This window comes from Pelophylax lessonae, assembly GCF_965119305.1.
Source record: "Pelophylax lessonae genome assembly, chromosome: 7".
Classification (NCBI taxonomy): domain Eukaryota; kingdom Metazoa; phylum Chordata; class Amphibia; order Anura; family Ranidae; genus Pelophylax; species Pelophylax lessonae.
Window position 1 is genome coordinate 62,986,844 of NC_138774.1, and position 27,863 is coordinate 63,014,706.

At 44.1% G+C, this 27,863-nt stretch overlaps 1 protein-coding gene across 1 annotated transcript in view; it reads left to right on the forward strand.

Annotated features, from left to right (window-relative positions):
- SLC44A4 (solute carrier family 44 member 4) overlaps positions 1 to 27,863 on the forward strand; it is a 183,622-nt gene that overhangs the window by 113,096 nt on the left and 42,663 nt on the right. The window contains exons 4-10 of the mRNA XM_082264094.1: positions 1,333 to 1,411; positions 2,497 to 2,596; positions 2,763 to 2,879; positions 3,070 to 3,130; positions 20,477 to 20,582; positions 23,989 to 24,072; positions 25,647 to 25,759. Coding sequence (XP_082120220.1) covers positions 1,333 to 1,411; positions 2,497 to 2,596; positions 2,763 to 2,879; positions 3,070 to 3,130; positions 20,477 to 20,582; positions 23,989 to 24,072; positions 25,647 to 25,759 — 660 coding nt within the window. The remainder of the gene's footprint in view (positions 1 to 1,332; positions 1,412 to 2,496; positions 2,597 to 2,762; positions 2,880 to 3,069; positions 3,131 to 20,476; positions 20,583 to 23,988; positions 24,073 to 25,646; positions 25,760 to 27,863) is intronic.

A 27,863-nucleotide genomic window follows, 5' to 3' on the forward strand; every position in this document is an offset into this window, starting at 1 on the left:
GTTCATTGAGGGAAACCATGAATGCCAACATGTACTGTAACATACTGAAGCAGAGCATGATCCCCCTCCCTTTGGAGACTGGGCCGCAGGGCAGTATTCCAACATGATAATGACCCCAAACACACCTCCAAGACGACCACTGCCTTGCTAAATAAGCTGAGGGTAAAGGTGATGGACTGACCAAGCATGTCTCCAGACCTAAACCCTATTGAGCATCTGTGGGGCATCCTCAAACGGAAGGTGGAGGAGCGCAAGGTCTCTAATATCAGCCAGCTCCATGATGTCATCATGGAGGAGTGGAAGAGAACTCCAGTGGCAACCTGTGAAGATCTGGTGAACTCCATGCCCAAGAGGGTTAAGGCAGTGCTGGAAAATAATGGTTTGAGGGGACAGCAAATTTACACTGTTATATAAGCTCTACACTCACTACTTTACATTGTAGCAAAGGGTAATTTCTTTAGTGTTGTCACAGTAAAAGATATAATAAAATATTTACAAACATTTGAGGGGTGTACTCACTTTTGAGATACTGTGTGTGTGTATGTGTGTGTGTATATATATATATATATATATATATATACACACACACGGAACATTGACCAGGCTGTCCTCACATCCCAAATGGGAAAATGAGAGGTACAATATGTAAAAGAACACGCAAGTCAAGTATGTTTTTTTTTAATTTGGTTGATTAAAGCTTAACATTACAGTATCCCTGATGATGTTGACATGCTAGCTAGTAATGCATCTCACACCTGGGAAGGGTGACAAATAAAAAAACAACTTTGGACAAACGGGGGCTTTACAGTTGTGTCAAAGAAAACGCTCATTGAATGTGTTGCTATAAATTTATTCGCGTATGGTGCATTTAAAACCTTTGTTCATTTATTTCCCAACAAAATAATGCTGTTGCCTTTTACTCTAGCAACCTTCCCACACATTGTACATTGGTAAAGGGCTCTTGAGAGATGTAGTTTAGCGTGTGTGTCTATGGCAATAGGAACGGACTTCCCAGTAGCAGACCCCGCAAGAATTTAAAAGCCTGATTAAGCGTTTCTCACTCCAGGAAGAAGGTAGACAATAAAAATGTAATGCTGAGCCATGTACTAGACAGAGGGAGGTTTGTGAGTAAAGTTGGGTCATGCCTATATAAATCCTCAGCTATGGCTTGTATATGCTTTCCTGTTGGTGGCACATTCCTAAGTTGAACTTCGTAAGTATGTATTTATTATTTGCATACTTATGTTGGTGGAGCTTCAGACCGTAATATTTTTTATATGATTTTTGATATATGCTTATTTTGCCTGGGTGGACACTTCTTTTATTTTCCAGCATGGCTGTATGGTGACCCTCGCCAAGTGATCTATCCAAGAAATTCCACTGGATTCTATTGTGGATTTGGAGAAAACAGGTAAGCAATTATCTGTATGTAGTTCAGATTTCCTAGTTACATTGTTATCCTGACAAGCTGTTATTTTTAATATTACATTTTTGAAATTACATCTGTTATAACTTTTAATTTCCATGTATAAACCCCATTATCAACTAATATCCACTCCTACACTGCATTACCCTGATTCTGCATCCCTCGCCTCTTCTTCCATAGAACTCTTATCTAACAATTTTCTCGACATGATTGACAGTTCATTCCTCCCTCCTTCTCCCATTTGACCCAGTCCGTCTATCCATTTCCTCTTCTTTGTGACCGTGACCAAGTCCCACCATCCCTTTCCTGCAGGAGATCGGGTTTACAGGGGTGGGGGGGATCAGTGCAGGGGGGGGCAGGAAGGGGGGTGATGAAATTGACTCCTCTTCATCTATCTCCTCTTTCTCCATGTGAACCTGAAATTTCATGCCTTTCCTTTGCTATATTTCCCAAATTTTACTTTTCTTCTCTATTTTCCCATATGACCTTGACACTCCATCCTTTTACTTTTCCATATTGCCTGGACTCTCCATCCTTTTCCTTTTCTACAACACCATGACCCATCGTCCTTCACCACTTCTCCCAAGTGATCCTGTGCATTGTTCTCTTTTTCCCATTATGGCGACATGCACCATCAGTTTCTTTTACTATATTGCCTGGACCTACCATTTTTTTCCTCCTGTACATGACCATGGATCTTCATTCCTACCCTGTTCCCCCATAAGACTTAGTCCCTCTATTGCTTTCTATATTGCCTGGACCCTCCAGCCTTTACTTCATGACCATGACTCTTCATCTTTCATCTCTTTTCCTATATGAATCTGACACTTCATCCCTTGCCTCCACTACATGAACATGACTCTTCACTCCTTTTCACTTTTCTAGTATGACCCTGACCCTCTGATTCTCTGTGTCTTATCTGTGGGCTTGGCCCAAAGACTGCCTTTATTTTATCCTCACTGTCTTACCTTTATGACCTAATGATCTGTGCCTCCATAATAACCTTTTTCCTATGTGATGTGGGTCAACACTTTTACCTGTATAATTATTATCCTCATTTTGTTTTGCAGTGACAAGCCCTTTGTGCTATATTTTGACTTATTGAAGTGTCTCACCGGTACAAACATATTGGCAGCATCGATGAATGGACTGCAGTGTCCCACCACCCAGGTAATTACACTAGATGTTCCTGTGCTAAACTTTTGGCTCTTGACTCTGGCTGACTCTTGGCTCTGAACAACCTAAATTTCCCTCTTCATTCTGCAGTACTGTGTTTTTCCCCATTCTCTAATATTGGTTGCCATGTCAGTTGCTCAAATAGTGTTCTGCTTTCTAGGTTTGTGTCGCAGAATGTCCTCAATATTTCAGAGCAGCATTACCAATTGGCCTCCCGAAAGATGTCTATAACCAGACATTCTGTCAGCCAAGTATTAACCTAACTACAACTACTCTGGTAAGTAGGGAGTGCCAAATAGCTTTCAGTACACTGCTAATTTACAGACATATCTGACCATACTGTACCTCCTGACAGGTTTATGTAACGGTACCCTTCTGCATGATAATTTTTATTATGTCCATGATAAAAAGTGGATCAACACCTGTATTAATGCAGTTATTCTTGGTTTTCTCTTCCTGCCATACAGAGTGTAAGTGAAATTGCGTCTAGGGAGTTATGTCCTGTCTTCCTGGTTCCCTCTAAACCTAGTAAGTACCTCCAATGCTTTACAAAAATTTTGTTCTGCCTTTCAGCCTCTCGGCTTGCTTTGAATGTGTTGAAGTTAAATGATGTAGATCACAGTTTCTGCACAATTCAGGTTTTGGCTATCATTCACAATAAAAGAACACCCCCCCCCCCTTTTTTTGTTTTATTTTTCATGGTAAAAGGTCAGCTTGGGCCCGACATCTTTTGGATGGTGACATCTTCTAATCAGCACTGATTCGTGATTGTTTCAGCTGGTCATGCTTACTGGACTGCGAGCTCTCACTTCCCAGAAATTGATATACAGGCCATCTTGAGAATTTTATGGATGCTTATCAGTGCTGAATGCAGTGGCTAGTATTCATCAGCGTAGGATAGGGGTATAATGTGTTGTCAGCCTGTCACATGGGCAATTTTAGCAAAGGGAATTAAAAACAACAACAAAAAAAAATCATTAAAGAGAACCTGTTGCCAATCTACATTTTTTTTATGGGACACTATACTACAAAATGCTCCCACAAATGCGGGCCATTGATTGCAACCAAGATTTGTTAATTTGCACACACAAATAAAGTATTTTTCCTAACCAATTGATTCAAGACCATGTTGCAAAACTGAATACACCCCAATGAACGTCTTATGAGCAAAGCTAAATTTTAGACAGGATCATAATTAGCAAGAATTCAACTAGAGGGGAGTCTAATTACTCAGTATAATGTGACTGCCCCCCCCCCCGCCCATGCCGTAGCTTCCCTGTCCCCAGCCTCTCCACCTCCTGCCACCTCCTGTCACCTAAAATTATCACCCCACCCTCCTTTCCTATCCCCTTCACCCCCCTTCCTGCCCTCCAGCACTGATTCCCCCCCCCCCCCCACACTTGCAAACCCCATCTCCTGCAGCTACCTTTAGAAGCCGACATCCCTCCTCTGCCACTTCTGTCAGCTTCAGGTGCTGCTGGGGCTTTGGTGGGGAACCCCCCCCCCTTCCAGGCAGGCCGATCCCTCACTTGTACCGGCCCCTGCACCCCTCATCCATCCAACCCCCCCCCCCCCCCGGTGGCTTTCCTCCTGCTATCTGCAGTTGCTGACCGGACTGTGTCCGGCCAGCTGTCATGCCGAGCAGGTCCTGTGTCCACTGACAGATCAGCTGGTCACCCCCAGGCAATTTGATCCCTGTCCGAAATCACAGTTCACACTGTGATCTGCAAAACGATCTGGGGGTGTCATTTAACTTTGTATTGACACCCGCTACAGTTCGCAGAGGGCAGTGTAAACTGCTGGCGGTTCAGGTGCGATGCGGGGTGCACTGGATTCGCAGGGTTTCCCGCAACGCACCAATATGAACCATGCCTGAGGGGACTTTTCAAATTCTGAAAGCTGTAAGTGAAAAATGGTAATCTCTGGTTTTTTAGAATACATTTTTTTATTTACAGTTTTGCGTACATTCAGTTTTCACCATTTCACATAAAGGTCCAATTTTTAAAATGTACAAATATTTGTTATTAACTCAATACAATTTTAACCTTTTATATTTAGTAGAAATGTAGTACATTTTGCCATGTATGTTTCAAGGTCTTACCTTGCCCTCCTGTTGGCAGCCATCTTGCAGACTGCTGCCTCTTATAAACTCTAATTGCATCATCACTTGCCTGCTGCCTGGGTGTCGCACAGTGATAATGCTGCACACCTGACTATATCAGCTCAATCTGTTTTTGCAGATGACACAAAATTAAGCAGGGCAATAACTTCACATCATGATGCAGAAATCTTACAGAATGACCTGAACAAAATAACAGAGTGGGCAACTATGTGGCAAATGAGGTTTAATTTGGAGAAGTGTAAGGTATTGCACTTAGGGAATAAAAACATAAACGCAAAATACGTGTTGGGGGGGGAAGAACCTCTGGGGGAATCAAGAATGGAGAAAGATCTGGGAGTCTTAGTAGAAGATGGGCTAATCAATAGCATGCGATGTCAAGCGGCAGCTGCCAAAGCCGGCAGAATATTAGCATGCATAAGGAAGTGGATATATTCCAGAGATAAAACTATAATCCTACCACTTTATAAGACTCTGGTCCGACCACATCTGGAGTATTCTGTCCAGTTCTGGTCACCAATCCTCAGAAAGGATGTGCTGGAACTGGAAAGAGTCCAAAGAAGGGCAACTAAGCTAATTGGGGGATTGGAGGACCTAAATTATGAGGCGCGTTTACAAGCACTACAAGAGATGCCTGAGAGTTGACATGATAGTGATTTACAAACACCTCAACGGTGATCTCCGCATAGAAAAAAAAACATTCAGTCGAAAGAAGTGTAAGAGGACACGAGGCCATACAATGCGATTAGAGGAGAAGTGATTTAACCTTAGGCTACGCAAGGGTTTTTTTTACAGTAAGGCAGTAAGATTGTGGAACTCTCTTCCACAAATGGTGGTAAGTGCAGGGAGTATGTCTACTTTTAAAATACTCTTGGACATACATCTCCAAGAACAAAACATTCAGGGGTATGGGAAATGAATACGTTCACACACACCAACACAGGTTGAACTGGATGGACTGTTGTCTTTTTTCAACCTCAACTACTATGTAACTATATCGATCACCTGATGGGTTGCAGTCCTTGCCCTTGGGTTTGTACTCCAAGATGCATCTCTGCTAGCAGTCTCTTGTTCTCTGTGTTCCTCCGTGCATGACCTGGCTTGGCTGATGACTCTCCTGGCTCTCCACCAGGCTACCTGCTTCTGGACTCTTGCTGTGCGTTTATTGTTGTTTCTCCATTAAACTGCTTCATTTTACCTGCATCCTCGTGTGGTCTGGTTTCCTGGCACCCTGACAGTACACAAGGGCCAAGAATCCTGACGATGCAGGTGCTCCTATGCTCTCCCCATGCTGGTTACCAGGCTCGCTCAACAAGATCACTTTTTGGGTCAGTTTGCTCAGGCATTGAAGACGTTGCTTGCATGCACAGCGCACCTTGCTCCTTGTGCTGCTAGGCCAGTGGTTCCTCCTGTTGTTGCACCTGCTGCTGCTCTGGTTGCCGCTCTTGCAGCTGGAGTCGCTGTTACTAGAGGGATGACTGGTTCAGCCCCCATCCCGCAGCGCTATGGGAGTGAACCGAGTCAGTGTCGTGGCTTCCTTAACCAAGTGGGCATTTATTATGAGATGGTTCCTCAGGCGTTTCCTTCTGACAGGTCCAAGGTGGACTTCCTAATCTCGTTGCTCTCAGACAAGGCCTTGGCCTGGGTGAATCCCTTATGGGAAAATGATAATCCTGTGATATACCCGATTTACCAGAGTTTTGTTGCCTCCTTTAATAGGGTATTCGGATGTTCCTGCTTGCTCTGCCTCTGCTGCTAAGCTGCTCCTATCAATTCAACAGGGTATACGAATGATCGCCGAATATGCCATCGAATTTCGTACCCTGGCCGCAGAGGTGGGCTGGAATAATGAGGCTCTAGTGGCTGCCTTCTCTCATGGTCTCTCCGATGCATTGAAGGACAAGATTGCGGCCAAGGATCTCCCTGACGAGCTTGAGGCTCTCATTTCCTTCCTGATTTTGATCGAAACCAGGCTCAGGGAGAGACCATCATTTAAGGAGCGCCTGCGGAGACCTCCTACCAGTTTGGCTCCTACGTTTTCTTTCCCACCCATTCCTCCCTCACCTCCCACGCCTCCTGGGGATGGTGTGTCTGGCTGTGAACCCATGGAGCTGGGGTTCACTCGCCTTCCTGAGGCTGAGCGGGCCTTTAGGAGGAGGGAGGGTCGGTGCCTGTATTGCAGTCATTGTAGGCATTTCCTGAAATCTTGTCCGACCCTTCCTGGGAAACGCTCCCACCTAAGATCCTGTCAGGGGCAGATCTTAGGTGGAATTTCCTCGTCCCTAGTTTCCCGTAAAGATAAACCGCTAATCAGTTGTCCTCTCCTGGGCAGCGGGTTCGATGGTTACTCAGGTGTTAATAGACTCCGGTGCAGGCGGTTATTTTATTGACAGTGCATTTGCTACTGCAAACTCCAAATCCTTGCAGTTTCGTGTTTCTCCACTAGTTATCGAGGCGATTGATGGCAGACCCCTGTAACTGACACAGGTTACCCACGAGACACGTGTTTCGGTTGATATGGGGATAGGGGCTGTTCACAGGGAGTCAACCTGTTGCCAGGTTATTTAGTCCCCACACTACTCCATTGTTTTGGGGTACCCTTGGCTTCAGAAACATAATCCGACTTTTGATTGGCAGTCGGTCGAGATCTTCTCTTGGTCTCCACAGTGTGGCGCTGTTTGTATCCATGGGCCTGTTAAGGTACATTATACCTCCTCAGATTCAGTGTTGCCTACTGAATATTGTGAGTATCAAGATGTATTTGACAAGGTGCACGCTGGACCCTTCCTCATAGTTCGTAAGATTGTTCCATAGACTTGCAACCTGGGGCCATGGGGCCATTCCCCCCTGTGGCAGGGTTTATCCTCTCTCGGTTGCGGAGAATAAGGCCATGGAGGAGTACACTGCGGATGCGCTTGCTCGGGGCACATTCAAAGTCCACTTCTCCAGCGGGTGCCGGTTTATTCTTCGTAAAGAAAAAGGGGAGTGAGTTGAGACCTTGCATTGATTATAGGAGCCTTTTCACATCCACTGTAAGGTGAAAGCAGTGCCGTTAGTCTTCCCCTTGGCATGCCTATCTCCAATGTCTTTTTCATGTTTCACTTTTGAAGCCACTGGTTTGCAATCACTATACTTCTTCACTTCCTCATCCTATTCCTTTGGGCAACCATAAGGGGTATGAGGTTAGCAGCATCTTAGATTCTCGCCTGTACCAAGGTCAGGTTCAATAACTGGTGCACTGGAAGGGTTATGGTCCTAAGGAGAGCTCCTGGGTTCCCTCCACTGATGTTCATGCTCCCGCCCTTCTCTGCGCTTTCCATGCTCATTTTCCTCAGAAACAGTTTTTTGCTCTGCTGAGGAGAGGCCTTTGAGGGGAGGGTACTGTCAAGCTCTTACCTTGCCCTCCTGTTGGCAGCCATCTTGGACATGTGCAGACTGCTGCCTTTTATAAACTCTGATTGCATCATAACTTGCCTGCTGCCTTGGTGTCACACAGTGATGATACTGCAAACCTGACTATATCTATCACCTGATGGGTTGCAGTCCTTGACCTTGTGTTTGTGCTCCAAGGTGCATCTCTGCTAGGACTCTTCTGTTCTCTGTGCTTCTCTGTGTATGACCTGACTTGGGTGACGACTCTCCTGGCTCTCGACCCCACATCGGCAGACGACCTGCTTCTGAACTCGATCCCGACTTGGATGACTACCCGCTTCTGGACTTGACCCTGGCTTGTTCCTGTTCTCACTTCTTGACTCTTGCTGTGCGTTTATTGTTGTTTCTCCAATAAACTGCTTTATTTTACCTGCATCCCCATGTGGTCTGGTTTCCTGGCACCTTGACATATGAATCCACTAATAATGATTTTAGTGTATTTTTAGCGTAAATATTGGTTTGATAAATATTTGTGCAAATATCGCGGTGCCTTAAAAATCACTAGCACCTTCTTTTTATTCTACTGGCCATGTGCTTTCAGAAAATATATGGGGGGTCTTTTAGAAACTCTGAAAGCTGTAAGTGAAAAAGGAATACCTCCAGATTTTTAGAGAAATTTTTGCGTACGTCTGATTTTCACTATTTCTCCAAAAGGCACAATTTAAAATATACAAATATTTGTTATTTATTAACTTAATACCATTTTAGCTTTTATATTTAAGGCCCCGTTCACACTGGGGCGACGCTACTTTGCCGGGTGACCTTATAGGTCGTGGCGCGCTGCTCGCACCGCGACCTCGGAGCGGCCGGCACGGACTTCATAACATCGAAGTCTATGCAGGTCGCTCCGGGTCGCCCCAAAGAAGCTCCGGACCCTTTTTCTAAGTCGGAGCCACTCGTGTCGCTCCTATTAGAACGGGTCCGCAGCTTCTCTATGGAAGGCGACCTACGGCGACCTGTCAGGTGACCAGGTCGCCTGACAGGTCGCCCCAGTGTGAACGGGGGCTAAAAGGAACTTAGCAGGGATTTTGTAAACTTTGCTATGTTTGTATCTGCTAATAATGATTTTAGTGCATTTTTAACGAAAATATTGTTTTGGCAAACATGTGCGTAAATATCGCGGGGCCTTAAAAATCAGCAGCACCTTCAGTTTTTTTCTACCGGCCCTTTGATTTCAGAAAATTTATAGTTTGGGGGGTCTTTTAAAAAACCTGAAAGTGAAAAATGAAAACCTCCAGATTTTTAGAGAAATTTGGTTATTTACAGTTTTGTGTGCGTTCAGTTTTCACCATTTCGCATAAAGGTGCAATTAAAAATTTACAAATATTTGTTATTAACTCAGTACAGGTTAAGCTTTGATATTTAGTAGGGATTTAGTAATTTTGTAAAATTTTCTGTGTTTGTATCTGCTATAAATTATTTTAGTGTATTTATAGTGAAAATATTGATTTGGTAAACATTTGTGCAAATATCCGGGGCCTTAAAAATCAGTAGCACCTTCCTTTTATTCTACTGGTCCTATGCTTTCAGAAAATATATGGTTGGGGGGGGGGGGGGGGGAAGGGAGAGCAATGAAAACCTTCAGATTTTTAGAGAAATGTGGTTCTTTACATTTTTGGGTATTTTAAAAATAACAAATATTTGTTGTTATGATATTTGTTAACTCAATATAGGTTAAGCTTTTATATTTAGATGAAATTTAGCAGGTATTTTGTGAAATTTGCTTTGTTTATATCTGCTAAAAATTTATTTTAGAGAATTTGTAGTGAAATAAATATATATAGTATCACACAAAAGTGAGTACACCCCTCACATTTTTGTTAATATTTTATTATATCTTTTCATGTGACAACACTGAAGAAATAATACTTTGCTACAATGTAAAGTAGTGAGTTTACAGCTTGTATAATAGTGGTAAATTTGCTGTCCCCTCAAAATAACTCAATAAACAACCATTAATGTCTAAACTGCTGGCAACAAAAATGAGTACACCCCTAAGTGAAAATTCCAAATTGGTCCCAATTGTCAATATTTTGTGTGGCCACCATTAATTTCCAGCACTGCCTTAACCCTCTTGGGCATGGAGTTCACCAGAGCTTCACAGGTTGCCACTGAAGTCCTCTTCCACTTCTCCATGATGACATCATGGAGCTGGTGGAGGTTAGATACCTTGCGCTCCTCCACCTTCCATTTGTGGATGCCCCACAGATGCTCAATAGGGTTAGGTCTGGAGACATGCTTGGCCAGTCCATCACTTTTACCCTCAGCTTCTTTAGCAAGGCAGTGGTCATCTTGGAGGTGTGTTTTGGGTCTTTATCATGTTGGAATACTGCCCTGTGGCCCAGTCTCCGAAGGGAAGGGATCATGCTCTGCTTCAGTATGTCACAGTACAAGTTGGCATTCATGGTTCCCTCAATGAACTGTAGCTCCCCAATTCCGGCAGCACTCATGCAGCCCCAGACCATGAAACTCCCTTGTCTTTGTACTCCCCACCTGGTTGCCGCCACACACGCTTGACACCATCTGAACCAAATAAGTTTATCTTGGTCTCATCAGACCACAGGACATGGTTCTAGTAATCCATGTCCTTAGTCTGCTTGTCTTCAGCAAACTACAGGCTTTCTTGTGCATCATCTTTAGAAGGGGCTTCCTTCTGGGACGACAGCCATGCAGACCAATTTGATGCAGCGTGCAGCCTATGGTCTGAGCACTGACAGGCTGACCCTCCACCCCTTCAACCTCTGCAGCAATGCTGGCAGCATATCTATTTCCCAAAGACAACCACTGGATTTGACACTGAGCACATGCACTCAACTTCTTTGGTCAACCATGGCAAGGCTTGTTCTGAGTGGAAGCTGTCCTGTTAAACAGCTGTATGGTCATGGCCACCGTGCTGCAGTTCATTTCTGAGTCTTGACAATCTTCTTATAGCCTAGGCCATCTTTATGTAGAGCAACAATTTTTTTTTTCAGATCCTCAGAGCGTTCTTTGCCATGAGGTGCCAGGTTGAACTTCCAGTGACCAGTATGAGAGAGTGATAGCGATAACACCAAATTTAACACACCTGAGACTTTGTAACACTAATGAGTCACATGACACCGGGGAGGGAAAATGGCTAATTGGGCCCCAATTGGACATTTTCACTTAGGGGTGTACTCACTTTTGTTGCCAGCAGTTTAGACAATAATGGTGTGTTGAGTTGTTTTGAGGGGACAGCAAATTTACACTGTTATACAAGCTGTACACTCACTACTTTACATTGTAGCAAAGTTTAATTTCTTCAGTGTTGTCACATCAAAAGATACTATATGTATGTATATATATATATATATATATATATATATATATATATATATATATATATATATATATATATATATATATATATATATGTATATGTTTTGATAAACTTTTCCGCAAATTTCGCAGGGTGTTCAAATCCATAGCACCTTCTTTTTATACTACAGGTCATGTACTTTTACAAAATAAAACCCAATTCCAAAAAAGTTGGGACACTGTACAAATTGTGAGTAAGAAAAAGGAATGGACTAATTTACAAATCTCATAAACTTATAATTTATTCACAATATAATATATATAACATATCAAATGTTGAAAGTGAGACATTTTGAAATGTCATGCCAAATATTGGCTCATTTTGGATTTCATTAGAGCTACACATTCCAACAAAGTTGGGACAGGTAGCAATAAGAGGCCGGAAAAATTAAATGTACATATAAGGAACAGCTGGAGGACCAATTTGCAACTTATTAGGCCAATTGGCAACATGATTGGGTATAAAAAGAGCCTCTCAGAGTGGCAGTGTCTCTCAGAAGTCAAGATGGGCAGAGGATCACCAATTCCCCCAATGCTGCGGTGAAAAATTGTGGAGCAATATCAGAAAGGAGTTTGTCAGAGAAAAATTGTAAAGAGTTTGAAGTTATCATCATCTACAGTGCATAATATCATCCAAAGATTCAGAGAATCTGGAACAATCTCTGTGCGTAAGGGTCAAGGCGGAAAACCATACTGGATGGCCGTGATCTTCGGGCCCTTAGATGGCACTGCATCTCATACAAGAATGCTACTGTAATGGAAATCACAACATGGGCTCATGAATACTTCCAGAAAACATTGTCAGTGAACACAATCCACCGTGCCATTCGCCGTTGCCAGCTAAAATTCTGTAGGCCAAAAAAGAAGCCATATCTAAACATGATCCAGAAGCGCAGGTGTTTTCTCTGGGCCAAGGCTCATTTAAAATGGACTGTGGCAAAGTGGAAAACTGTTCTGTGGTCAGACGAATCAAAATTCGAAGTTATTTTTGGGAAACTGGGATGCCATGTCATCCGGACTAAAGAGGAAAAGGACAACCCAAGTTATCAGCGCTCAGTTCAGAAGCCTGCATCTCTGATGGTTTGGGGTTGCATGAGTGCGTGTGGCATGGGCAGCTTACACTTCTGGAAAAGCACCATCAATGCTGAAAGGTATATCCAAGTTCTAGAACAACATATGCTCCCATCTAGATGTCGTCTCTTTTCATTTTCCGACATGACAATGCCAGACCACATACTGCATTAATTACAACATCATGGCTGCGTAGAAGAAGGATCCGGGTACTGAAATGGCCAGCCTGCAGTCCAGATCTTTCACCCATAGAAAACATTTGGTGCATCATAAAGAGGAAGATGCGACAAAGATGACCTAAGACAGTTGAGCAACTAGAATCCTGTATTAGATAAGAATGGGACAACATTCCTATTCCTAAACTTGAGCAACTTGTCTCAGTCCCCAGACGTTTGCAGACTGTTATAAAAAGAAGAGTGGATGCCACACAGTGGTAAACATGGCCTTGTCCCAACTTTTTTGACATGTGTTGATGCCATGAAATTTAAAATCAACGTATTTTTCCCTTAAAATTATACATTTTCTCAGTTTAAACATTTGATATGTCATCTATGTTGTATTCTGAATAAAATATTGAAATTGAAACTTCCATATCATTGCATTCTGTTTTCATTCACAATTTTTTACAGTTTCTCAACTTTTTTGGAATTGGGTTTGTATATGGCTCTGAAAGCTGTAAGAGAACAATGAAAACCTCTAGATTTTTTTGAGAAATTTAGATATTTCCATTTTTGCATACTCTTTGATTTTCACCATTTCGCAAAAAGGCGCAATCGAAAATTTACAAAAAGTGGGTATTTATAAACTCAATACAGGTTAGCTTTTATATTTAGCAGGAATTTTGTAAAATGTGCTGTGTTTTTATCTGCTAATAATGATTTTAGTGTATTTTAGCAAAAATATTATTTTGATAAACATTTGCCCAAAAATCATTGTGCCCTAAAAATCAGTAGCACCTTATTTGTATTCTACTGGTCATGTGCTTAAAGAAAATATATGGTTTTGGGGTGGGGGGTCTTTAACAAACTCTGAAAGCTGTAAGGGAAAAATAGAAAAGCAGAGGAAAAATTGCAAAAATGGCCTGGCCAGCTAAGTTTTTAAAAGTGGAGCACAAGGCCTGGCAGCCAATGGATTAAAAGGGGTATACTCCTTTATGCTGAGCGCTGTACATATTTAATACAATTTAAGCATGTTATTTACCTGAGCCCTGAGACTAATACTGGGTGCTGCCACCTTGGGTGTTATTTCAGCAGCCCCAGCAGTCTCAGAGCTGTTACTCTTTAGTATTCCTTTTGCTGCTCTCCAGCGGTTACAAAAAAGGTTATGCAAGATTGGAAGGGGAGGGACTGTGGAGCCGGGTCAACACAGACAGTAATTAGACATTACCAGAAGAGGAGAGGGCTATGACATGGTGGGAGGGAGGGGGGTGAAAAAGAAGAAAACGGACCCATTAAAACTGGATTTAGACAAAGATCCTAGCCTCCTATTTGAACTAGTGATCGACCGATATTGTTTTTTTAATGCCGATACCGATATTTTGGTCATCGGATATCGGTATCGGCCAATATTTTCGGACATGTAAAAAAAATGTTTTTTTCTAAAGGTACTCCTTGTGGAGGGATGGGGGTCTAAAAGACCCAAAACCCCACTTTGGCACTGAAAAGCATTCAAAACGCCAAGTTTGGCTGTTTTGAATGCTGTCAGTTTTTTTAATTCGGCACCTAGTACCCGGAAGTGATGTCATGACTCTACTTCCGGGATTTTTACACAGAGACTGGCGCATGCGTACTTGCGGCAGGGATACCAGCTTTCACGGGAACACATCTTCATGCTACACCGGGTCTTCTCTTCGGCAGCGGCGGTGGAGGTAGGATGCCCGGGTCTCCCGGTGAGACGGGAGACCCGGGTGAGCCGTGGAAGGCGGAGGGAGGGGGGGACGTCCCCTCCGCTCCTTGTAATGACAGCCGAGTGGCTTCTCAGCCGCATCGGTTGTCATTACAAGTCAGCTGACCGTCAGCTATGGACACTGGTACCGGGGTGATGCCTCTAGCTGTAGGCATCACCCCAGGACATGCACTTTCCCTAAATATGGGCAATATCGGTAACCTCAGGGGCCGATTCCGATATATATCGGGGAAAGTGCATATCAGCCCCCGATATATGTGTTGCCGATAATCGGTCGATCTCTAATTTGAACACCTTCATTCTCAGATACATCCACCCAGACCAAGTAGGATTTGTCCCCAATAAACAGGCACGAGACCAAACAAGAAGGCTGATGGACATATCTGACTTACATTCCGACTGGGATGGGCAAGAGATTCGGAGAGGCATGCTGTTATCCTTGGACCTTCATAAAGCCTTTGATTCTCTTTTATTGGACTATCTGTTTTTTTTTTTTTTTTTGTAAATTCTTTATTTATTTAGGCATTAAAGGCAAACCGTACAATCGGTAACAGTTATGTAGAACAAAGATGCACAGAGATATTAAATACACTTGTGAAACAGATAAATAGGCATGTAAGCATCTCGTATGTGGTCGTGTGAACAGTCTGCAATCTATATGAACAGGCATCTCGGACATGAGTCAATCGGGCAACCTTTTCTAGAGCTGACTGTGTCAAGGAGCGCGGGAAATGTTGGCAGAGCGGTACAACCCAAGGGCAACCCTCATCCCCACCGGCATCTATCATATTGCCGGAATACGGGAACGAGGGAGCTCACCCAAGGGAGCAGGTCACCACAGCATCTTCCAGATGGTATCCCGACTGCAAGCATGCCCGGGAGGAAAGGGAGTGATTTTCTTACCCGGAGTCGGGTTTAAGCGAGAGAAAAAATAAATAGGAGAAGCGCAGCTTAGGAAGAAAGGTAAGAATAAGGAGGGTGGGGGGAAGAGGGGGAGATGAAAAGAAGAGAAGGTGGGGGAGAAGGTGAGGGGGGGAGAGGGTAGAGACGGCCGACCAACCGGATAGAGTGCCTATTGGTCTTTGTATTCAGCGGAAAACGTGAACTCATGCCAATAATGCCATCGCTTGAGAAACCCGTCTCTTGTACCCCGCTCGACAGCCACAAGGTCCTCCATCTCATTAATATATGCCACTTTACGTAGGCACATAGCCACCATGGGGGGCTGGGACTGTTTCCAGAGCAGGGGAATGCAACTCCTGGCCACCGTGAGCAGAAGCGGCAGGATCGATTTCCGATAGGACGCCCTCGGAAACTCATGGTGATGGAGAAGGAAAAGGGCCGGGTCTACAGTGAGGGTGTGATCAGTAAATTTTTGAGTAATGCGTGGTACCGTCGGCCAAAAAGACTGTAAACGGTTGCAGGACCAAAAAATATGGAGAAGGGAGCCTTCTCCCTCCCCGCATCTCCAGCAGAGGTCAGAACAGGAGGGAAACATTTTATGGAGTCTGACCGGGGTATAGGACCATCTGGTAAAAAATGTATACCCAGCCTCCTGGTACTTAGAGCAGATGGAGGTTTTGTATGTGAAAAATAGGAGACGGTCAACCTGGTGATCTAAAAGAGAGAAGTCCAAATCGCGTTCCCACTGAGCGATATATGAAGGTCTGAAGCTGGGTCCAGGGACAGACAGCAGACGATAAAGCAGGGAGACTGCATGGCGCAGAGGGGATTCCCCAGCACAAAGATCCTCGAGGGGCGCAAGGCGTCTGGAAAAGGAGGCCGCTGGCGGCAGAGATTGCAAGAAAGTTGTATCTTTTGCCAAAACAATAGCATATCAAAGGTGTGATCGGAACATAGTATCAGCCTGGAAACCCATTGTCCCTGACGAATAAAATGTCTAGCTTTATAGAGGCCTTTAGCCTTCAGAGTACAGAAGCAGGGGTCGTTCATTCCCAGAGAAAAATCCGGGTTGTCAATCACAGGGAGCAGGGGGGACAGCCAGGAGGGAGCAAGCTGGCCCTCCTGGCAAGTCTTCTGCCCGACATAGCGCCAACCATCGGATGCGCAGCCAGCAGTTTCGGAGGGGAAGATGAGCTCCACAGGGGAGACTCCCCAACCAACCGCTCGATTTGAACCCATTGCTTCAGGGCCCTGTGTCGGAACCAATCCACGACTTTAGACAGATGGCAAGCCGTATAATAGAGCGCCGCGTCTGGTAAGGCCATTCCTCCACTGAGTTTGGGCATCCGCAGGATCTTCAACACCAGGCGGGGGGGAGGGGCCTCTAATCCAGAGGAATTCCCGAAAAGTTTTATTCACCCTTCTGAGGAAGGCCGGAGGGACGACAATAGGGAGAGCCTGGAGCACATAAAGATGACGGGGCATTACGTTCATCTTGATAATATTACACCTTCCAAACCACGAGAACATACCTGTTTGCCAACCCTCCAAATCTCTCCGGATTTGAGCGAGAAGAGGAGGAAAGTTGCACTCAAATAGCCGAACAGGGCAACTTGGGAGGGAAATGCCAACATATGTGATATGGGAGGAGCTCCATTTAAAAGGAAAATCGGCCCTAAGTAGGGCTGATAGGGCAGACGGCATCACAACCGGAAATGCTTCGGATTTTTGTTGGTTTATTTTGTACGCCGATAAGGTTTCGTAAGTACGGAACTCCTGCAAAAGATTGGGGAGAGAGGTGAGTAGTTTGGTGAGGAAAAAGAGGAAATCGTCAGCGTATGCCGCTACTTTCGGTGCGAGAGATGAGGAGACCAATAGCCCTGCGGTGTCATCATTAGCCCGGACCGTCCTCAAAAAGGGCTCCAACGTCAGGATGAAACTATCTGTTTTTTTACACTAGAATGATATGGATTTGGCTCAAATGTCCTGGCTACCTTAAACGCTATCTATAGTGGACCCATGGCCAGTCTTTCCATTAAGGGATAAAAATCCCAACCCATTGAGATACATAGGGGTACAAGACAGGGATGCCCCCTATCTCCACTATCTCCACTTTTGTTCATTTTGACCCTGGAGCCCCTGGCTATCAAGATGAGAAACACTCCTGATATTCAAGGGATATATTGAGGAGATCGAGAGCACAAGTGCGCCTTATTTGCGGATGACATTTTAATGCTCCTCTCATCCCCAGTCACTTCGCTACCCAATTTATATAAGGTGTTGAGACGCTTTACTTCAATCTCTGGTCTAAGGATTAACCATTCAAAATCCCTAGGGCTTAACTTATCCCTAGAGGCCCACACTATCCATACCATACAAAACTAATTTCCCTTCCAGTGGCATTCAGATACTATTCCATACCTAGGTATTCATCTAACTCCATCTCTTTCCACATTGTACCAAATAAATTTTCCGTCACGATATAAAATTGGTGAAAGACCTTAACAGGTGGTCCAATAACCCTCCATCATGGTTTGGTGGACTATATTTGATAAAAATGAATGTCCTGCCTAGAATATTATACTTGTTTAGAACCCTCCTGATATTGATAAATATAATCGACTTGAAAGTGTTCCAAAAGAGGACTGGGTGTACCAGATTTACATAAGTGTTATCAAGCTGCACTATTGTCCCAGCTGATCCGCTTTCATACACGACAGCCCCGCACGGTATAGATGGATCTCGAATCATCTCACTGTCCAACTAGGGACATTAGCCATCTGATGTGGCTGAAAGCAAAAGATAGACCAACTATGTTATGCCCAACTCTGTAGTTTTCATTACACCTGTGGGATAGACTAGCGACAACATATGGTTTCAAGTCTCCTCATACCCCTATGGCTCCGTTGTTTGGTAATCCTGCATTCAGCCCGGGTCTCCATACTCAAAGTATTTCCTGGTGGACCAATAAAGGCTTACTATGAATTGCAGATCTATGTTATCACAGAGGTGTCCTGTCGAAATTAATGTTGAAAAATATCAGCTCCTTAATTTAGAGTTCTATCGCTATAACAAGATTTCATGGCCGTATAACATAGAACTTCTGACTTAACTACCTCTATGGCGATGGAATATTTTTGCAGGAATTTTGACAAACACACTGGTCACATTTCTAAAATATATGCCATGCTACATTCTGCCTCCATTAAGCAGTTCTATATGAATAAATAGGAAAGTGATATAAATGGTATAAGATGGTATATGGTACCAGTGAAAGTAGCATCGTGTGTCCCAGGGGCCTCGTCGCTGTGCTTTAGAGGTTGTGGTATGGAGGGCAGGATGTTTCACATTTGGTGGACATGCCCAAAAGTAAAGAAATTTTGTATCTATACTTATAACTTTATTTACTCACTCACCCAGATAAACCTTATCAGGTCTTCCATACGGCACTTCTGAGGCGACCGGTGGAGGGGACACTGAGATACAGGGGTCAACTGGTGACATTTATTTTTAAGGCGGCTAAAACTGCCTTCGCTAGATCGTGGGGGTCTCCATCAATCCAGTTTGGTCTGGTTAAATCTAAACTGTCCTGGATCATGGTGAATGAACGCCTTTCGGTGGTCTTAAACGATAAAATTGCTCTTTTTGAAAAAATATGGGACCCATGGATTAAATCTCTCATTTGCCACATAGGGTGCTTAGATTACTGGTATCTTGATAGGTTATAGCGCACACTTGTCTCTGTCAAGATTACCTCCCTTTTTTTTTTTCTTTTCTCTCTATTTATTCTCTTTCTTCTTCTTCTCCTTTCGTGCTCTTTGAAGCCACCTGGCCGTACAAAGTAATTCACGGTACATTATGTACCCATTTCTTTACACTGGGGAAATGCTGTGTGATAGGGATGACGGGGATGTGGTTCGCAATTTGTAAGACCCCAATTCAAGGGCCGAGTGTTCGTCCGTGCGTCGCAGCATCTCCCCCTCCCCTGCCCCTCGGTGATAAGTTGCTGGGAGAGAGCTTTGTAATGATTGGGCGGGGGAGGGTATGCCGTCGCTGTGTACTGGACTGATCATTTGAGAGTCCTGTGCATAGCGTAAACCACACTTACCACACAAAGTTCTGTTATATCTTTATTATGCTAACAGCCTTTTGTGGTACTTTGGAACACAACCAATGTACTCTGTTTACTATATATACTTGCTGTGTTCTATCTTTTCAACTAAAAATTCCTAATAAACCCCATTGGAAACTAAAAACTGGATTTGATAGTTGTGTTTTACGACAGCACAGTAACTGGGTCTTCACCAGGAAAGAAACCTTTTCTGTAAATAACATAGCCCCCCTACCTGTGTCTGCTGCTGCTTATTGGCTGTAGGATGTGGGCAACACATTCATCAAAATGGAACACAGGGCTCAATAGCTTTCCTCACCATTTATGATTTGGAACTGGCAGTCATGCGTCCACATGCCATCTAAAACTCAGTGCACAGTACCCAGCCATGGTGTATGCATATGCTTGGGCTTAAAGTGATATCAGTTGAAGGTGACAGTAGAGTAAAGTTCTAGCTGAATTAGCAGGTTAGAATGTCGGGAAAGGGACTAACACTGTCCTATACCCTTGTTGCTTTGATCTCCTGTGTGTATGTATTTGTCTGCGTTTGGGAAATTTGAAATGGGCTTGTAGTCAAATAGCCTAGAAATGTAGTGTTGTTGGGAACATAAGTTGTTAGGTTATGCTACCCATATATTGTAAGCCCCAAATGCCATTCCAAAGGTAGGTGATAAATAAATAGGGTTTACTGTCAAATCACACTTTAGACAACCTGTAATGGGAAAATATTCCATTGTAACAATGGATTTTAAAAAAGGCACACTCTAGATGGGCATGAATCTGAAAGCCAGATTGAAAAATCCAGTTGTCAGTCCCAGGAAATTGGCCACTTATGGCCCCAATTTTAATGGCTCTGAATTTCATAAATTGGTCTTTTTTCTACCAGCTTGAACAAGCCTGTTTGTGTCTCTCTATACTTATGGTGTAATGGTTGTGACTTATGTTTCCTGATTTGTCACCACTCCATGCATTAATATGAATTTATTTCTGATCTCAGTCTTTAACAGGTGTTTTCCCCAAGTCGATATGACCTTTCCTTCTAATTTTACTATTGACAACATGAGCAGTAATGACACGAAGAAACAGATTACAGATGCTGCCACGTAAGACCAAGATCATCCAATGTTCTACCTATTTTTGCTGTGTTTTACTCAGTGCCCTTAGTTGCTCAGAAATAACGGCAGTTTTTGTGCCTAGATCCAGCCAGACCGGCTTCATGTATAATGTAACATAAATGTAAAAGTGGGATACATAAATATAAAAGCAGCATGATTTCCTTAATCTGTAATCATTCATAGATGTATGTTTCTCAATTAAAATTTGAAAAGGACAGCGCAAGCTTGTAGACCAGAAGTGACACTTAGGTGCCAATAAAATTCCCCCTTTCTTGTAGATATACGTTATAGTAAAATTTACTATAAAATTGCTGAATTGATAGTTGGTGTACAGCCATGGCACCCCCATATACTATAGCGCAGTGCTTGATTCCCGTGTGACCTATCAAATGATCAAGCATTGCCACATAGGAGGTAGCAATGAACAGTTTGTTGAACCTGGTGGTTGCTTAGTTAAATGCATGGGGTTCTCTGAGCACTTTTGAGGTCCACATATTTCAATTAAATGGATGTCCTGGTTCTAAAGGAACCAGAGTTCTATGGGCCATGAATGATTCTAACCCCTGGGTCAGGGATAGGATTTCCAACACCAGCTCCTCAGTCGGATCACAACAAGACCAATCACTGCTTGGCTTTCATGATCGGCCTCCATATAGCGGTTTTGGGGATTTCTCTGATCTTTACTATAAATCAGCGGTTGGCAGACATTCAGGAGCCTCTAGAGTGAACAGGCTTTGTCCTCTGCTGGGCCCGTAGATTAATTGACTAGATCTTCCCTTTGATACTTCAGGGAGGTGACATTTCTATATCTATAGGAACGGGGGAATTTTTTTTGGTACCTATGTGTCACTTCTGGTCTAGTGGCTTGCTCTGTCCATTTTAAAATTCAAATTGAGGAACATATGTCTATGATTAATTACTGATTAGGCGAATGCCATATCTTTAATTCCACTGAATTAAACTATATCTACATTCAAGCTACCTCTCTGCTACTGGTAAAATTATCCCTCTTTTACAATTATGTTACATTTAAGCATATGAAATTCTGTATCATCATCTTTCGAGTAGAGTCAGAGTAGTGACCCCTTCCTACCTGTCCAGGGGGCTTCCAGTTGGAGAGAAATAAAGAAAGTAGAGAAAGTAGACCTCTGCAGTCCTTTGTGTTGAAAACTCCTTGGGGAACGAAGGGGAACTTTGGCACTAGGGATAGACCAATATGGTTTTTTCCAGAGCCGATACTGATATTTTGGTCACAACGTATCGGTATTGGCCAATATGGGCCGATATTTTGTACATTTAAAGTTTTGAAAAATAAAGACAATTTTTGACACAAATCTGGTACTGAACATGTTAATTTTTGTTTAATGCTTAATGGCTGGCTTGCTTGCACCCTGTGGTGGGTGGCTGGCTGTCTGGCACCCTGTGGTGGGTGGCTGGCTGGCACCCTGTGGTGGGTGGCTGCCTGGCTGGCACCCTGTGGTAGGTGGGTGGCTGGCACAGGGGCTGTGGCTGGCTGTCTGGCACCCTGTGGTGGGTGGCTGGCTGTCTGGCACAGGGGCGGTGGGTGGGTGGGTGGCTGGCTGGTACAGGGCCTGTGAGTGGCTGGCTGGTACAGTGCCTGTGGCTGGCTGGCTGCTACCGGGCCTGTGGGTGGCTGGCTGGTACAGGGCCTGTGGATGTGGGTGGCTGGCTGGCACCAGGCTGCTGTGGGTGGGTGTATGGCTGTGATACGCTCCCGCAAGACTAGTCCCGACTCCAGACGAGGCTGTCCAAAGTGAGGGAGGCGTCCTAAGAAGGCAGAAGGATGTCCCAAAAATATCGGCAATATCGGCCAATTCAGGGGTCGATACCGATATATCGGGGAAAGTGCATATTGGCCGCCGATATATCGGTCTTGCCGATAATCGATCTATCCCTATTTGGCACCCCAGATGTTTTGGAAATACATTTCCCATTATACTCTTATACTACAGAGAGCATTAGCATCATGGGAAATATAGTTCCAAAACATCTGGGGTCCCAAGGTTCGCCATCACTGCTCTAGTGCTTTGTGAATCCTGAAAGTGGCAAGGACACTGCATTTCTAGCAAGTTTAACAGATAATTTCTTGCTGAAAATGTTCTTAGCCTGAAAAATTAAAACTAACGCAGCCATCTAAGGGCTGGTAAGCTACAATATATTGCACTCTTTTTTTTTTTTTTTGGGTATCTTTTTAGCCTGCAGATGGCACTGCAGCCTGAATATGGCAATGGACATTTATTATTATTATTATTATAATACAGGGTTTATATAGCGCCAACAGTTTGCGCAGGGCTTTACAGTGTAGGGGAAGGCAATACAGTTACAGTACAATTCAATACAGGAGGAATCAGAGGGCCTTGCTCGTTAGAGCTTACAATCTGTTTAATACTGTAATTGTCAGATGAAATGAAAGTATTGAGAAAAAACAATCCTATTCAGGTAGTAAAATAATATATATCTAAAGAAAATTGGCAAAAAAAAAACATTATGGGTCATTCACACAAGTGCAGAGACCCATACCGTGTTTGTGTTTGTTTATGCATATAAATCTGCACACTGGCAGCCTGTCTACATTTGGGGCTATGCACCTGTCCCTGTCAAACTTGGATGTTGGGGTGAGTCTGTATGGACGCTGGTCTCTATTGACTAACGCTACTCCGGACGTATGAACAAATAGCTAGCTCTTCATACTGTAAGGGCCTCTATGCCTCTGTGCATGACCCCTTAGAGTTCACTTAAAAATAAGAAAACCGATTCAAATGAAAGACCACCTCTAGTGTTTTGGGAGGTAGTGGTGATCCAGTGTTACATTTTGGGCACGGGAGGCTTTATTATTATTATTAGTTTCATTTTATAGTTTTATTTGAAAATGTGATTTAGAAAACATATCAAACCAAATTGAAAAAAAAAAAAAGGACCAGACTGTGCCACATATGCCAGGGTCTGAAGAGGTGCAGGAATTTTGGATAGGGAGTTTTTGTGCAGCCTTTCCTTTGCTGATGGGGGCAGGTAAGTCAGCCATCCCCTTGCCTTGGTCATCTAGTAAAGGAATCTATCTATTGCATTATTTTACTGTCTTCTTAGGCTGGCCATACGGGTTCAATTTTCTTGTACTGTTTTTCTTTGGATTTACCTTTAAACTATGTAGTGCAAGGGCCTGCCTAATTGGATACAATTGAAAGTTGTTTAGTTCGTTTGACCTCATTGTATATGATTTTTGATAAATCTAAAGGAAAATTGTACAAGACATTTGAACATGTATGGCCAGCCCTAGTCCTAGACTGACCCTGATTTTCTGTCTCTATTGATTAAAAGATTTTATCCGTCTCACTCTTCTTTCTCTCTCTCTCTCTTTCTCTCATATGAATTTTAGAACAATTGCCAACTCTTTGAACTTTCAGAATTTAAGCAAAAAGATTTTTGAGGATTTTGCCAAGTCTTGGTCCTGGATCCTTGTGTGAGTAGCAGATTTTATTTATATTTTTTTTATATTTGTTTGAGCATTATTTGTCTGCAGCTACTCTCCTGTGTCTCATATAAGGGGGTGGAGCATGTGACATGTGACACAAGGGGGTGTGGTCTCCCGATGACGTCATCTGGTGGCCACGCCCCTAATGGCTATATAATAAGCCGCAGAGACCAAAGACCAGCATAATTGTCGGAGACTTCGTCGGAGGAGGACCGGAGGAAGAAGAAGAGCCGACAGCAGAAGACCGGAGAGGAGAAGACAAGAAGAGAGAACAGCAGAAGGGCGGACAGCAAAAGAGCAGAAGACCCCAGAGAGGAGCGGACAGCAGAAGACCCCCGGAGAGGAGAAGACAAGAAGAGCCGGATGAAGATTTTTAATAAACTTTCCAAAACGTCTCCTGTCGTTATTTCCATACACTGCCTTTCATGTGGTGAATGAGTAGGGGTACAGTGTACCCCATACCCATTCACATAGGGAGGGGGTCCGGGATCTGGGGGGCTCCCTTGTTAAAGGGGGCTTTCAGATTCCGATGAGCCCCCTGCCCGCAGACCCCCACAACCACCGGCCAGGGTTGTGGGGATGAGGCCCTTGTCCTCATCAACATGGGGGCAAGGTGCTTTGAGGTGGGGGGTGCAGAGCCCCCCCTGCCCCAAAGCACCCACACCCCCCCATGTTGAGGGCGTGTGGCCTGGTATGATCCAGGGGGGGTGGGGCCTGCTCGCTCGTCCCCTCCCCTTTCCTGGTATGCCGGGCTGCATGCTTGGATAAGGGTCTGGTATGGATCTTGGGGGGGACCCCACGCCGTTTTTTCGGCGTGGGGCTACCCTCAAATTCCATACCAGACCCGAATGGCCTGGTTTGGAACCTGGGGGGGAACCCCACGCCGTTTTTTTTCCCCATTTTGGCGTGGAGTTCCCCCTCAATATTCTCACAGCGCAAGTCGCGCCGCAAGTCTGATCACCCTGATCCGACCTGCGGTGCGACTTCCATTCAAATCAATAGGCTCCCATAGGGAACCATTGATTTTGAATGGAAGAAAAAAAACGTATAACGTGGCTTAACGCACGTTAAGCCACGTTATTCAGCCTTTAGCAGCGTCAGACGTTTTTACAGCTTGACGCTGCAGCTCCAGAACCCACAGTTCCTGGGTTTTTTTTGGAGCTGTAAAACGCCTATGCCACTTGGAGCTCCTAAAAGCTCTATGTGTGCATGAGTCCATAGAATAATATGGATGGGCGTTCTGCAGCTGCAAAAAAAAACGTCTGACGCTGCTAACAGCAGCTCCAAAAACGTCCAGTGTGCATGAGGCCTAAATAATTGATAGAGCTGTGCTGGGGTGGAGCCATAAATGGCTTTCCGGGGAAAGCAAAATGGAAAAAGCAAAAGAAAAGGGCAATCCCTCCAAGTGAGGGACAATTTGGAGCTAAAAATTGATGCAGTCTCAGTGAAAAGAGGAATAATGGCTGGCTGGAAATATCAGGCTGTTGCAATCTATATCTAACAATGGTCCAGACAGAAAGTCCGCCTTTCTATAACATGTCTTCTCTCTGTCTGTATTACAGAGCTCTGGCGATTGCCATGGTTGTCAGTCTTCTCTTCCTGATCTTGCTGCGTTTCACCGCCGGAATTCTGGTTTGGATTCTCATCATCGGTGTTATCGGCGTCATTGGATATGGTAAAGCTGTGATACATATTGGTGTCTGCATTCAGTGGATGGTATTTTTTCTTGCTCCTATATGAAACATCAGTTGGAAAATAACATACAGCCCCAGAGTAGTGTAAACATAAAGATCATTCATTAGTTCGCTTGAATCTGGGGTTTTCCTATACAGGAACCTCCACATATCCATTCACTTTCTTTTGCACCGCCGTCACTATTCAGTCATCGGAAGGGAAGGAAAGTCCTGTGTGCGATATAAGTTGCTGGAGATATACATGGCTATAATCTCCCTGTGTGACAGCACTGTCCTTTTGTCACATGCTACTCTGTACCTGGAAGTACCAGGTATTTCCTTCAATCAAAAGAGCTGGAAGGATTGAAAGGAGGAGCAGGGGAGTGAAAGAGAAGCAAATATCGGGGGTATATGCGTTTGCTTTAAAGTGCAATTCCAAGAAACAAGCCAATTGCATACTTGCCAACTGTCCCTTTTTTCCTGGGACAGTCCTTGCAAATAGGATCCTGTCCCAGGTAATTTATATTGTCCCTGGAAGCGCATGTTAATCAGGCTGCCCATAAATGTTACGCAGAAGTAGTGCAGCTGAATGGGAGAATTATTCCAACTCTGATACTTTAGCCTCAAGTTTGAAATTCCCTTTTTAATTTACTGTAATTCTCTCTATATTGAGTAGACCCTATAATCTGATAAGTAGGCGAGATTAATTATGCAGAGTGGGCGGGGCTTCGGGGAAGTGGGTGTGGCAATTGATAGCTGTGCTGCAAAATGTCCCTGGAAATTTTTTTTTTAATTTTGGCAACTATGCAATTGCCTTATTTAAAGGGCACGTTCATGAAGTTGTATAAATCCCCCAGCCCCCCTCCCTATTTCATTCTATCTAATACATTCACAAACCAGTAATTTAACCGCTAATGCTATCCTGGAAACCTTAGAGCCCTGGAGCCTAACTTGTAGCCCTTTGGTACTTTGTTGTATGGCCCTTTGCAGACCCCAGCAGTCAGTAGTGGAAGGATCCAGTGTAAAGAGATGGTAATTTCTAGCAGCCTCTTAATGCAGATCCCCAGACTGACAATCTCATGTAGCATATTTTCAAGTCTCCTACCACCCCTCTTGTAAGTCTGCAGTCACTGATCACCTCCTCTAGTACTCCTGAAGTCTATGAATGTCTACTGTCCTATATGAATATTATGTGAAGCCCTCTGATTGGGGGAGAGGCTGGGGGATGATGTCACATTTTCCACCTCGGCCAACTAGAGGTCATTATTAAAAATCAAAGGCTTCTCCTGAATGGCAGAGAAGCTGTCAGCCCAACTCTCTAATTCCATCAGCAGACGGTTAGTCGGTCCTGTTGCCAGAACACAGTGTCGCTTACTGTATGGAGCCAATGCTACCCTGTTTCCCCAAAAATTAGACCTACTTACAGTTTTGCCTCTCACTGAAATATAAGGCATCCCCCTGAAAATAAGACCTCCCCGATAATAAGGTCTCCCCCGAACATAAGGCCCCCCGAAGCTACCGTAACTCTGGACTCTGGACCGTAGCGGCGGGCGCCCCTGCGCAGCTCGCTGTTGGCCGCAGCGCAGCCACAGCAAACAGGAAGTGCGAGGTCTCTTTTAATCAGAGAGCCCACGCCGCCGCCAGGACAAGCTGCCGCCTGCTGCTCGCTCTGCCCTGACGGGCTCACAATTAGACAGTGAGTCACGTGGGGCAGGAGTCAGGCACATTGTGTGGACACACGGGTGACTGAGGTAGGGGGGAAATGCCTGATAAAGGGGTGGGGGGATGTCTGTTGAAGGTGTCCACTGGCACAGGTGTGGGGGGAGTGGGATCACTTAAAATGACACAAAGAGGATCAGAGGAGCAATTAAAAATGACACAGGAGGATCAAAAGGGGGGGGGTAGGGAATCAAAATGACACAGGAGGATATAATTTGCTGGTTTGTGATGACAACTATTACCGTACCGTATACAGGTAATAAATTTCCTTTTTTTTGTTCAACAATAAATGTGTACCGTATTCTTCTTCATGGAAAAATAAGACATCCCCTGAAAATAAGACCTAGCGCATCTTTGGGAGTCTTATTTTCGGGGAAACAGGGTACT